This window comes from Malaclemys terrapin, chromosome 13 (assembly GCF_027887155.1).
Source record: "Malaclemys terrapin pileata isolate rMalTer1 chromosome 13, rMalTer1.hap1, whole genome shotgun sequence".
Classification (NCBI taxonomy): domain Eukaryota; kingdom Metazoa; phylum Chordata; order Testudines; family Emydidae; genus Malaclemys; species Malaclemys terrapin.
The window spans coordinates 33,614,662-33,627,249 of NC_071517.1; the positions used below are offsets into that span (position 1 = coordinate 33,614,662).

The window sequence follows — 12,588 nt, forward strand, 5'->3', positions numbered from 1 at the left end:
AACTCAATAGATACCCTAGGTTTATGGCTTATTACAACAAATTGTAACCAACTAACACCAACGCCCCCCCCCCCACACACACACACACTCACACAGACACAGCTGTCTTCCCCCCCCCATGATTGGAGGGGTGTTAAAGGGCCATTTCAACTTGAATGGTCCCTTGAAATGTGTGTTAAGTACCTATGATAATCTGTTCCACCTTGTACTTAGCTGTGACACTGAGTACATTGCCCAGACTGAAGAAGAGTTCTGTGTAAGCTCAAAACCTTGTCTCTCACTGACAGAAGTTGGTCCAATCAAAGATATCACCTCACCCTCCTTGACTCTCTCTCTCTCAAAAAAAAATGTTCTGTTGTTTTCAGTTTTCTGTCAAAACGTTAAAATCTTTGGAGGTGGTTTGCACTGTGCTCCTTTCTACTCAGCTGAGGAAAGAGAAAGGGATCCAGACTCACAATCACACCCCCCGTACACCCCCCCCCCCCGCCCCGCCCATGCGCACACACCTCCTCTCCACCCTGCAAGACTCACACTTCCCCGTTAACCCACTTTTCCTGCTGGGAGAGGAGCTCCTACATACATAGATTTTGAGGTGAAAAAAATTCATTCTGATCATTTTAGTCACATCTCCTGCATAGCAGAGGCCGGAGCATTCCAGCCGTGATTCCCCTCTCAGGATCATCGCCCTAGGGGGCTGCTGAAGATACCCTTTGGGGGAGCTCAGTGAAACTGTCAGGTCCCACTCTCCGGTGTGGGGGTCGCTGTCTCTATCCCAGCCTGGTGCGGAAATGAGGCCCCAGCAAGGAGGGGTGGGAGGTTGTAGAGCCAGCCTGCCCCAGGCTCACCCCACAGCAGCTTGTCCCTTAACATAAAACAAGAACCAAGGGTCACCCAATGAAATTAATAGGCAGCAGGTTTAACACACACATACGGAAGTTGTTCTTCACACAACGCACAGTCAGCCTGTGGAACTCATTGCCAGGGGATGTTGTGAAGGCCAAAAGTATAAGTGGGTTCAAAAAAGAATGAGATCAGTTTATGGAGGATAGGTCTATTGATGGCTATTAGCCAAGATGCTCTGGGTGTCCCTAAACCTCTGCCTGTCAGAAGCTGGGATTGGATGACAGGGGATGGATCACTCGATAATTTCCCTGTTCTGTTCATTTCCTCTGAAGCCACTGCCAGAGACAGGACACTGGGCTAGATGGATCATTAGTCTGACCCAGACTGGTGATTCTTGTGATGTTACACTGTTTTAACAAGTAACACAGCATCAATTCCCCTATGGAGGGAATCCAGACGATCACTGGCAGCAGTCCCAAGGGAGATCCCAACGGCAGTGACAAGGGCTAGGGTCTGGCTGCTTTTAATGATAAACCCTGCAAGAATCCAGAGCAGGAGATATTAAGGGTTTGTGTGTTGCCAACAATCAATCCAGGCAGCGAGAGACTCCCATCCCAGCAGCCACAGGCAGGTGTCTTCCCGCGAATTGCGACAAGAAGGCCGACTGACACCAGACCCAGTCACTGGTGATGGGGAGCTCACTGCTTCATAAATAAATTAATAGAGATATCCTATCTCCTAGAACTGGAAGGGACCAAAGGTCATCGAGTCCAGCCCCCTGCCTTCACTAGCAGGACCAAGTACTGCTTTTGCCCCAGATCCCTAAGTGGCCCCCTCAAGGATTGAACTCACAACCCTGGGTTTAGCAGGCCAATGCTCAAACCACTGAGCTATCCCTCCCACCCCATGTGGAGATTTGAAGGTAAATGTCACTAGCCTCGGGGCAAATCCTCAGGTCCTTGCTCATATGCAACCCTTTATCTGAGACACCAACCTTGGACAGTGTCCTGAAATGTTGGGAGCTCTGCCGGAGTAAGGACTTCAGGGTGGGTTTATTTGTGGTTCACAGCTAGAAAAACCAATGAATCAGAAAGGAGACCCAGCTATCATCTCTGCCGTTACACATCCCTCTGTCTGTCCTCCCCTCACCCTTTTGCTCGCTGGCTGGATCTCCCCATCTCTCTCTCCCTGATAGATCATTGTTTTCTCAGGGACCGTGGCCTTCAGTTTCTGAACTACTTATCAGCTGCCACTACAGACTTTTCTGGGAGGCAGATACCTATGCACCATCCCAGCCCAATCCTCAGATGCTTCATGTCTACTGCTAAGTATCTCCTCCCTGGACTTCCATGGGACTTGAGGGCCCTCAGCATTTCTTGGGCAGTATTGAGCACCCCACAGAAAAAGGGTGTATGTTAGAAATGCACTGAATGGAGACTGGATTCCTTACAGATTAGGAAACTTTGTCTCACAAACTTTGTCCAAGCATTCACTGCTCTACCTTAATTTTTTTCCAGAGGATGGGTACTAGGCACCAGCCTGTGACTTAGAAGACCTGGGGTCTCTTCTCTGATCAGCCGCAGCCTCTCTGTATGACCTTGGGTAAGTCACTCATAGTCAATAATTGATAGTTATCATTAATCAATAATAGCTTGTAATTCATTATAAGCAGTTTCAGTGTTTCTGAACTAGTCGCTAATGGGATATGAATGAGAGGAATCCGAGTATGCATCTGCTCCAAGGGGTCATTTCATTTGTGCTTTGGGCATGGCCATGGGCAGAGTCACTTTCCCATCTGTGCTGTTGGTCATTGTCACGCCCTCGTTGCAGGCACTGACATGGTGCAATCTCATTCCTGCCCTTCTCCATGGAACCTCGTGTGTCTGAGCCTCGCCCCCATCACATTGTTAAGCAGGAGCTCAGACTACAGTGGACAAGTCAATCAACTTCAGCTCCCAGCACGATGCTGCGGGGCGAGAGCTGATGTGATCCGTGGCTGTATAAACCGGGGAGCAGGGAGGCGATTTCACCTCTGTAAAGAGCACTGGTAACACCGATTCTGCCAAATTAAGTTAGAAGGGAGCATTGCACAACTTTAAATGAGCATGTTTCCTAATTGATCAGCAACGTAACAACGAAACAATGTTAACCAAGATGACTTTAAGTGAGAAATTACTATATTGGTTTTAATTCCCTTTGCAAGGTCCAATTCTGCTTGGCTTTTGACAGTTTTCACTTTATCCCTACACTTTCTGACCTCCATGAGGTAGCTTTCCTTGCACAACCATCATTTCTTCCATTCCTTGCAGGCTTTCTGCTTTTTTTAATCACCTGTTTGAGAAGCTTGCTCATTTGGGCTGGTCTGCAACCCTTCCCTACAATTTTTTTCCCCTTCCTTGTGATGCCTGCTTCAGATAGCTTCTGCATCTTCGACAAAGTAATTCCAAGCCTCCTTCACATTCAGATCCTGAAGTTCTTCGCACCAGTCCACTTCCAAAATATTTCCCTTAATTTTTTTTTAATTAGCCCTTTTGAAATCAGGCACCCTAGTTGCAGATCTAGTTTTGTTTATCCTTCCATTCAGTTTAAACTCAATTAGCTCATGATCACGCGAACTAATGTTGTCCCCTACAACCAGCTCTTCTATGAGGTCCTCATTGCTCACCAATACCAAATCACAAATGGCATCACCTCTTCTTCATTCCAAAACTATTTGGTGAAGAAATCTGTCAGTAATCATATCCAGGAAAATCTGGGCCCTACTATTATTAGTTTCAGAGCGGTAGCCGTGTTAATGTGTATCAGCAAAAACAATGAGGATTCCTTGTGGCACCTTAGAGACTAACAAATGTATTTGGGCATAAGCTTTTGTGGGCTAAAACCCACTTCATCGGATGCATGGAGTGAAAAATACAGTAAGCAGAATATATATTCTAGCACATGCAAAGATGGGAGTTGCCTTACCAAGTGGGGGGGTGGAGGGGGGGGTCAGTGCTAACGAGCCAATTCAATTAAGGTGGAAGTGACCTATTCTCAATAGTTGACAAGAAGAGGTGAATACCAAGGGAGGGAAAATTACATCTGTAGTGCCAACAAGGCCAATGCAATCATGGTGGCCCATTTCCAATAGTTGACAAGAAGGTGTGAGTATCAGCAGAGGGGAAATTATTTTTTGTAGCACTTGTCCTCCAAGCTATATCTGGGAAATCAAAGTCTCCCTTAATCACACAATTCCCAGTAGTATTTGTTTCATTAAAAACAGGTCTCTATCCATATCGGATCCTGGTAGTCTACAGCAGAATGCAAAATTACCTGGGAGAACCTCTGGTAGCTTTCTTCCCCAAAGTGATTTTTGCCAAAATAGACTCCGTCTTATCTATTCCATCACTTCCAAATTCTTTACAGTCTACCTCATCATTAATATACAATGCTGCTCCACCACCTTTGCCTTTATTTCTCTCTTTCCTGAACAGCACATACCCATCAATACCTGTAGATTGGTCCCAAGACCTATCCCTGAGGAACTCCACTAGTAGCCTCCCTCCAGCCTGACAGTTCACCTTTCAGTATGACCCATTGTAGTCTCCCCTTTAACCAGTTCCTTTATCCACCTTTCAATTCTCATATTAATCCCCATCTTTTTCAATTTAACTAATAATTTCCCATGTGGAACTGTATCAAATGCTTTACTGAAATCCAGGTAGATTAAACCTACTGCAATTCTTTTATCTAGAAAATCAGTTATCTTTTCAAAGAAAGAGATCAGGTTGGTCTGGCACAATTTACCTTTTGTAAAACCATGTTTATTTTATCCCAATTACTGTTTACCTCTAAGTCCTTAACTACTTTCTCTTTCAAAATTTGTTCTAAGATCTTGCATACAATTGAGATCAAATTAAGAGATCTGTAGTTTCCTGGCTTACTTTTTAGTAGTATATTTGCAATTCTCCAGTCCAAGGATATGATCCCCAAGTTTAAAGATTCCTTAAAATCCTTCCCTACACTTTCTGACCTCCATGTGGTAGCTTTCCTTGATGAACCTTCCCATCTTCCATTCATTGCAGGCTTTCTGCTTTCTCTTAATCACCTGTTTGAGAAGCTTGCTCATCTGGGCTGGTCTGCAACCGTTCCCTACAAATGTTTTCCCCTTGCTTGGGATGCCATCTTCAGATAGCATCTGCAGCGTCGACAAAGTAATTCCACGCCTCCTCGACATTTAGATGCTGAAGTTCTTCGCGCCAGTCCACTTCCAAAATAATTCCCTTAATTTTTTTAAGTTAGCCCTTTTGAAATCAAGTACCCTAGTTGCAGATCTAGTTTTGTTTATCCTTTCATTTAGTTTAAATACAATTAGCTCATGATCACTCGAACCAAGGTTGTCCCCTACAACCAGTTCTTCTATGAGGTCCTCATTGCTCACTAATACCAAATCTCAAATGGCATCACCTCTTGTTGGATCAGCAACTATTTGGTGAAGAAATCTGTTAGCAATCACATCCAGGAAAATCTGGGCCCCTACTATTATTAGTTTCAGAGTGGTAGCCTGTTAGTCTGTATCAGTAAAAACAACGAGGAGTCCTTGTGGCACCTTAGAGACTAACAAATTTATTTGGGCATAAACTTTCGTGGACCAAAACCCCACTTCATCAGATGCATGGAGTGAAAAATACAGTAAGAAGAATATATATTCTAGCACATGAAAAGATGGGAGTTGCCTCACCAAGTGGGGGGTCAGTGCTAACGAGCCAATTCAATTAAGGTGGAAGTGACCTATTCTCAATAGTTGACAAGAAGGGTTAAATACCAAGGGAGGGAAAATTACTTTTGTAGTGCCAACAAGGCCAATGCAATCATGGTGGCCCATTTCTAACAGTTGACAAGAAGGTGTGAGTATCAGCAGAGGGAAAATTACTTTTTGTAGCACTTGTCCTCCAATCTATCACTTCCCCAAAGTGATTTTGGCCAAAACAGACTCTGTCTTATCTGTTCCGTCACTTCTAATTTCTTTACAGTCTACCTCATCATTAATCTACAATGCTACTCCACAACCTTTGCCTTTATTTCTGTCTTTCCTGAACAGCATATACCCATCAATACCTGGTCTCCAATCATGATTATTATTCCACCATGTTTCTGTTATCCCTATAATATCTGGTTTCACTTCCTGCACCTGTAGTTCTAGTTCCTCCATTTTGTCACCCAGGCTCCTTGCATTGGTGTACAAACATCTTAACTAAAAGAACAGGAGTACTTGTGGCACCTTAGAGACTAACAAATTTATTAGAGCATAAGCTTTCATGGACCACAGCCCACTTCTTCGGATGCATACTCTGAAACATCTTAACTGTTGCTGCTTTGCTTCGTCCACATTCCTTGCCTGATTGGGGACAGTTATTCTACTTCCAGTATCTGACTGACATAAGCACTATCCTTCCTCTTAATGTCCATTCTCTTACCCAGTGCAGCTCCTTTCTCCATTACTGTATCCTTTCTTACTTGATTTTCCTCCCTCTCGATGTTAGAATCAGGTGTGGAGATTACATGAGCATTTCCCCCAAGTTTCTAGTTTAAAGCTCTTTTAATCAATTTTGCCAACCTCCATCCCCAAATGGTCCCTTTTGGTCTTAAATCTAAGAATCCATGAATGAAAAAAGTAGTGTATGGGGCAGAAGAGGGGAAATTAACTGGGTGACAGCTCTCTGGGGTGTGTGTGGAATCTCTATGAATCTCTCTGAAGTGAAGAAGTTAGTCTGTTGTGAGAGAATATATACCTAGCTCTCAATTGGCAGTGGGAACTCTTATGGCATCAAAAGATGGAAATCTATCTAATTTCACGGTACAGTCAAATCTTCCGATGTTCATTACTTTTCACTATCACAGGATGCAGCTCATGGAGAAAGAAGATGTGGAAAATCAAACAGATGTCACAGAATTCATTCTCCTGGGGTTGGGGATCTCCCTGAACTGCAGATCCTTCTCTTCCTGGTTTTCCTAGTGATCTACATTGTGACCATGGCCGGAAACATCCTCATCATTGCTCTAGTTGTGACTGATCAGCACCTTCACACCCCCATGTAGTTCTTCCTGGGGAACTTGTCCTGCCTGGAGACCTGCTACACTTCTGCCCTCCTGCCCAGGATGCTGGCCAGTCTCTTGACTGGGGACAGAACCATTTCTGAGGGGGGCTGCATAACACAGTTTTTTTTCTTTTGTTTTCTAGCAACTACAGAGTGTTATATCCTGGCAGCGATGTCTTATGATCGGTATTTAGCCATATGCAAACCACTGCACTATGGAACCTGTATGAATGGCAAGTTGTGCCTCCAGCTAGCAGCTGGATGTTGGATAAGTGGATTTCTACCTTGTACAATAATGATGTGTTTTATGTCACAAGTAATTTTCTGTGGCCCCAATGAAATGGATCATTTCTTTTGTGATCTCACCCCAATTTTAAAGCTCTCCTTCAGCGACACCAGGCAAATGATGCTGGTTTTTTATATATTTTTTTTCCCAGATGCAGTTTCCCCATTTCTATTAACCTTGACATCTTATGTTTGTATTGTTAGCACTATCCTGAGAATCCCTTCCACCACCGGGAGGCAAAAGGCCTTTTCCACCTGCTCCTCTCACCTCATTGTGGTAACACTTTTCTATGGAACAATAGTGATTGTCTACATGATACCGAAATCCAGCAACCTGAGAGCCCTGAACAAAGTATTCTCTGTCTTCTACACAGTCCTGACTCCCCTCGTCAATCCCCTCATCTACAGCCTGAGAAACAGAGAGGTCAAGGAGGCCCTGAGAAAAGCTGACAGGAAATGTCTGGCTCTCATAAAGAATTCAGACTAGTTGAATGAAATGAGGATCAATCAATCTGGTTTCTATTGTGAAAGAAGGAGGGACTAAGTGGGCCCTGATATAGAAATGCAGTATACAAGAGATGTTTGTGCGTGCGCACACACACACACACACACACACACACACATAGATATAAATATAAGAGAGATACAGATGGTTGGAATTTTGCAGGGGGAGGAGGGGAGAGAAGATTTTCACTTTTCATCAAAATAACTGAAACCTGAAAAATGATTTTTTTTTTTTTTTGCTTTTTGGCAACTGACATCTGAAAACCTTCAGATGGAAACTGTAACCAAAAAAAAGTCATGCACTGTTGTTGTGGCTGTGTTGGTCCCAGAATATTACAAAGACAAGGTGTGACCCTCTGTACCTCAAAAGAGCACCCTGGACCCCAGTATTCACCACTGTGAAATGATTATGGTGTGTTTGCTACAAAGTCTGCCTTGGGAGGCATCATTTGAGAAGTCTTGATCTGCTGAACAATAATATCCTGTTGAATTGTGGGTACTATCATTGTATGTGATGTTATGAAGTATTGCTAAATGCGTTACTGAAATATAGTGAGGTTGGGAGATGGCCACAGCTGGCCTTTCAGTAAGAACAAAGGGGCAACCATCGCTGGCCAGACAGGCATTGATGGCCCATCAAGAAGAATCCACTCTCCCAGAGACTCCACAGAAGGCACTTACGCAATGTGTACTGCCCGACCCCAGATCACCACAAGGATTTTTCTAGCACCTAGAGAGAAAGTATAAGGAGGGTCAATGACATCACCACTTGGCCCCTCTCCTCCACCATCTCAACACCTGGAAGATCATCTGGAAGACAAAGACTTTGAAGTGGGGAAGATTGGTCCCAGGCTGGGAAGGGATTCCAGCCTGTGTATAGAGAACTGTGAGCTGCCTGTAATATCTATTAGGGTGAGAAACTGTTTGAATCAAATCTTGCTTCATCTGTAGAATTTAGACTGCAAATTTATTTTTATTTCTTATGTAACCAACTCTGATCTCTATGCCTGCTTCTTATAATCACTTAAAATCTATCTTTCTGTAGTTAATAAATCTGTTTTATATTTTACCTAAAACAGTGTGGTTTTGGTTGAAGTGCTTGGGGAAATCTCAGCTCAACTTAACAAGGGCTGTTGCACATTTCCTTTCATTTGTTGGTGTGGTGAACTAATTAATGAGCTTGCACTGTCCAAGGGTGTCTTGAGCAGTGTAAGACGGTATATTTCTAGGGTGCAAGGCTGGGATGATTGGCTGGTGCCTCTCTCTGGGTATGTCTACACTACGAAATTAGGTAAATTTTACAGAAGTCGATTGTGTTGTAGGAGCAGTAGTGATCTGTATGCTCTGTATGACTATGCTTATGCATATGACTTTGTATAACCTGTATGCTCAAAAGGTCTGATACACTTTCCCCCCCTTGTCTCCTCTCCCTCTTTGAATACCTGTGAAGTGGCTTTCCCCCACCCCTCCCTCCTGGAATGCTTGTGGGATTAATAGGCTGGTTGAACAGCTGGAAGATCAGAAGAGCTCCCATGTAGACAAGGTGTCTGGGACTCTAATTAGGCAGTGCTCACACACCCAATGCATGGACACTGGATGAGGTGGAGTGTGACCAACCAGATGCAGCCAAGTCATCTCTAGTTGCAGGCCATGACACTCTGATTAGTCAGCACTCACACACCCAATGCATGGACACTGCCCGAGGTGGAGTGTGACCAACCAGATGCAGCCAAGTCATCTCTAGTTGCAGGCCATGACACTCTGATTAGTCAGCACTCACACACCCAATGCATGGACACTGCCCGAGGTGGAGTGTGACCAACCAGGTGTGGCCAAGTCATCTGTAGTCGCAGGCCATGAGGAGCAGGTCCTTAAAAGGGGAAGGGGCCATGTGCTCAGGTGTGCACTCACAAGCTTGTACCTCCCATGAAGGCCTTCGCCTGGTCCGCCTGGCCAGTGGTTCGCTGCGTTGCATTCCATCGTGCCTCCGGAAGACTTACCTTCATCACACCATCCATCGCTGCGCTGTGGGACACTTACCTTAAAGGATTCTGACATCTCCAGTGCTGTGCCTGTCTTGGGAGCGTGAGTATGCGAGTGTGAATGTGACCCCCACCCCTTCTTTTGAGCTTAGCTATCAATATAATAAACGTGCTGCTTTCAGCCAAACTCTGGTGGGTCATTAGTCCTCCCTAAGCTTACTAACTGACCCAATTTCGGGTAACAGTGGCGTAACTCCCCGTGGGGAGACCACGGCGATCGGCGGCCGGTCTGAGGTCTGCCCAGGCCTGCCAACACCTGTGTGACGAAGTGGGACTGTTCTTAATGTTTCCTCTGAATACTCTGTGTGTGCCTCAGTTTCTCCTATGCATTTCTTAAGTCTCCAGTGTGCATAAATGACCGACACTCTGTATCCTGGCAACAAATGGCCGGGGCCCTTCCCTCCTGCAAGGGAATAGCTAAAGGTGAACAAAGAGATCAGGTGACCTCCTGGCCCCGGGAAAGAGACAAAGGCCAGAGAGGAGAGGAGGGGCTGGAGGGGGGTTCAGTTTGGGGCTGGCTGGGGACGGGAAGTGAGTGCAGACGGGGTTGTCTGGCTCGCTGGGCCCCACAGTGGACCCAGCTGAGGGGTCCCGTTCTCTGTACCTACAAGCTCTGTTTTCGACCGTGTTCCTGTCAGCTAATAAACCCCTGTTTTACTGGCTGGCTAAGAGTCACGTCTTACTGCAAAATGGGGGTGCAGGACCCTCTGGCTTCCCCAGGGACCCGCCTGGGTGGACTCGCTGTGGGAAGTGCACAGAGGGGCATATGCTGAAGGCTCCAAGGTCAGACCCAGGAAGGTGAAGTTGTGTGAGCTTCTTGCCCTGAAGAGAAGTCTGCTCCAAGGGAGATGAGGCTCCCCAAAGTCCTTAGTGGCTTTGTGGGGAGCAGTTCCAAAGCATCGCCCGGGGACTCCGTGACAGCCTGATGCTAGCCCAAGCCCAGAGACGCTGCCAAGCCTACCGCTCGCCCATTACCCCGAGGAACTCCCAGGCCTACCGTGTGCCAGTTACCCCGAGGAGCTGCCAAGCCTACCGCTCACCAGTTACCCCGAGAATCCCATGGTGTGTGACCCCGTGGAGGATGCCCTCCGGACGCAGGTACCTCTAGAGGGGGAGATAGGAAGTAGCCCGGGGGCAGCCAACCCAAGTCTGGCTGCAACACGGCCAGAGCCAATGTCAGTGTGTTGTGGCCATGATCCCCACTGACATAGCAGCGGGCCTTCTGCGCTGCTAGGGCCCCGGGCTGGGACGCAGTGGAGTGGGTGGGCCTGCGTCCCCCCTGCCACCCACCTTGTGGGTGGCAGTCTCCCCCTCTCCCCAGCTGCTCAGAGCCAGGAGCCTGGGGTTTGCTGTTCAAACTGTTTGCTCTGCCGCTGCCTGAGGGTCTGAGCTACTGACTGTTTACCGCACAGCCGAGCTAACTCCCTGACACATCTGACCAAAGTAGTGAGGCGGTCTGGCTCCCCGCCGCCCCGGAGGAGGACGAGCCCCGGCCAACCAGCCCACACAGGGGTGGAGATTACATGAGCATCTTCCCCAAGTTTCTAGTTTAAAGCTCTTTTAATCAGTTGTGCCAACCTCCATCCCCAAATGGTCCCTTTTGGTCTTAAATCTAAGAATTAATGAATGAAAAAAGTTGGGGTATGGGTCAAAGGAGGGGAAAATTAACTGGGTGACAGCTCTTTGGGGTGTGTGCGGAATCTTTCTGAAGTGAAGAAGTTTCTCTTTTTGAGAGAATATAACCCCAGCTCTCAGTTTGCAGTGGGAACTCTTATGGGATCAAAAGATGGAAATCTATCTAATTTCATGGTACAGCCAAATCTTTTGATGTTCATTACTTTTCACTATCACAGGATGCAGCTCATGGAGAAAGGAGATGCGGAAAATGAAACAGATGTCACAGAATTCATTCTCCTGGGATTTGGGGATCTCCCTGAACTGCAGATCCTTCTCTTCCTGGTTTTCCTAGTGATCTACATTGTGACCATGGCCGTGAACATCCTAATCATTGCTCTAGTTATGACGGATCAGCACCTTCACACCCCCATGTACTTCTTCCTGGGGAACTTGTCCTGCCTGGAGACCTGCTACACTTCTGCCCTCCTGCCCAGGATGCTGGCCAGTCTCCTGACGGGAGACAGAACCATTTCTGTGATGGGCTGCATGACACAGTTTTTTTTCCTTTGTTTTCTAGCAACTACAGAGTGCTATCTCCTAGCAGCGATGTCTTATGATCGGTATTTAGCCATATGCAAACCACTGCACTATGGAACCTGTATGAATGGCAAGTTGTGCCTCCAGCTAGCAGCTGGGTGTTGGATAAGTGGATTTCTACCTTGTACAATAATTATGTGTTTAATGTCACAATTAATTTTCTGTGGCCCCAATGAAATGGATCATTTCTTTTGTGATTTCACTCCAATGCTAAAGCTCTCCTGCAGCGACACCAGCCAGATAACGCTGGTTCTTTATATATTTTCCTGGCCAGATGCAGTTTCCCCATTTCTATTAACCTTGACATCCTATGTTTGTATCGTTAGCACTATCCTGAGAATCCCTTCCACCACCGGGAGGCAAAGGGCCTTTTCCACCTGCTCCTCTCACCTCATCGTGGTAACACTTTTCTATGGGACCCTAATGATTGTCTACATGCTACCAAAAGCCAGCAACCTGAGAGCCCTGAACAAAGCGTTCTCTGTCTGCTACACAGTCCTGACTCCCCTGGCCAATCCCCTCATCTACAGCCTGAGAAACAGAGAGGTCAAGGAGGCCCTGAGAAAAGCGGTCAGGAAATGTCTGGCCCTCACAAAGAATTCAGACTAGTTGAATGAAATGAG

General features: G+C 46.2%; 1 protein-coding gene and 1 pseudogene across 1 annotated transcript; both read left to right on the forward strand.

The window, feature by feature from the left end:
- The first annotated feature begins 6,643 nt into the window (after positions 1 to 6,643).
- Positions 6,644 to 7,692, forward strand: LOC128847954 (olfactory receptor 5B21-like; annotated as a pseudogene).
- A 3,865-nt stretch (positions 7,693 to 11,557) lies between these two features.
- On the forward strand, positions 11,558 to 12,574 carry LOC128848175 (olfactory receptor 2AP1-like). Its single transcript, XM_054047989.1, has one exon. The coding sequence runs from the start codon at positions 11,558 to 11,560 to the stop codon at positions 12,572 to 12,574; it is 1,017 nt and encodes a 338-aa protein (XP_053903964.1).
- Positions 12,575 to 12,588: the final 14 nt, after the last annotated feature.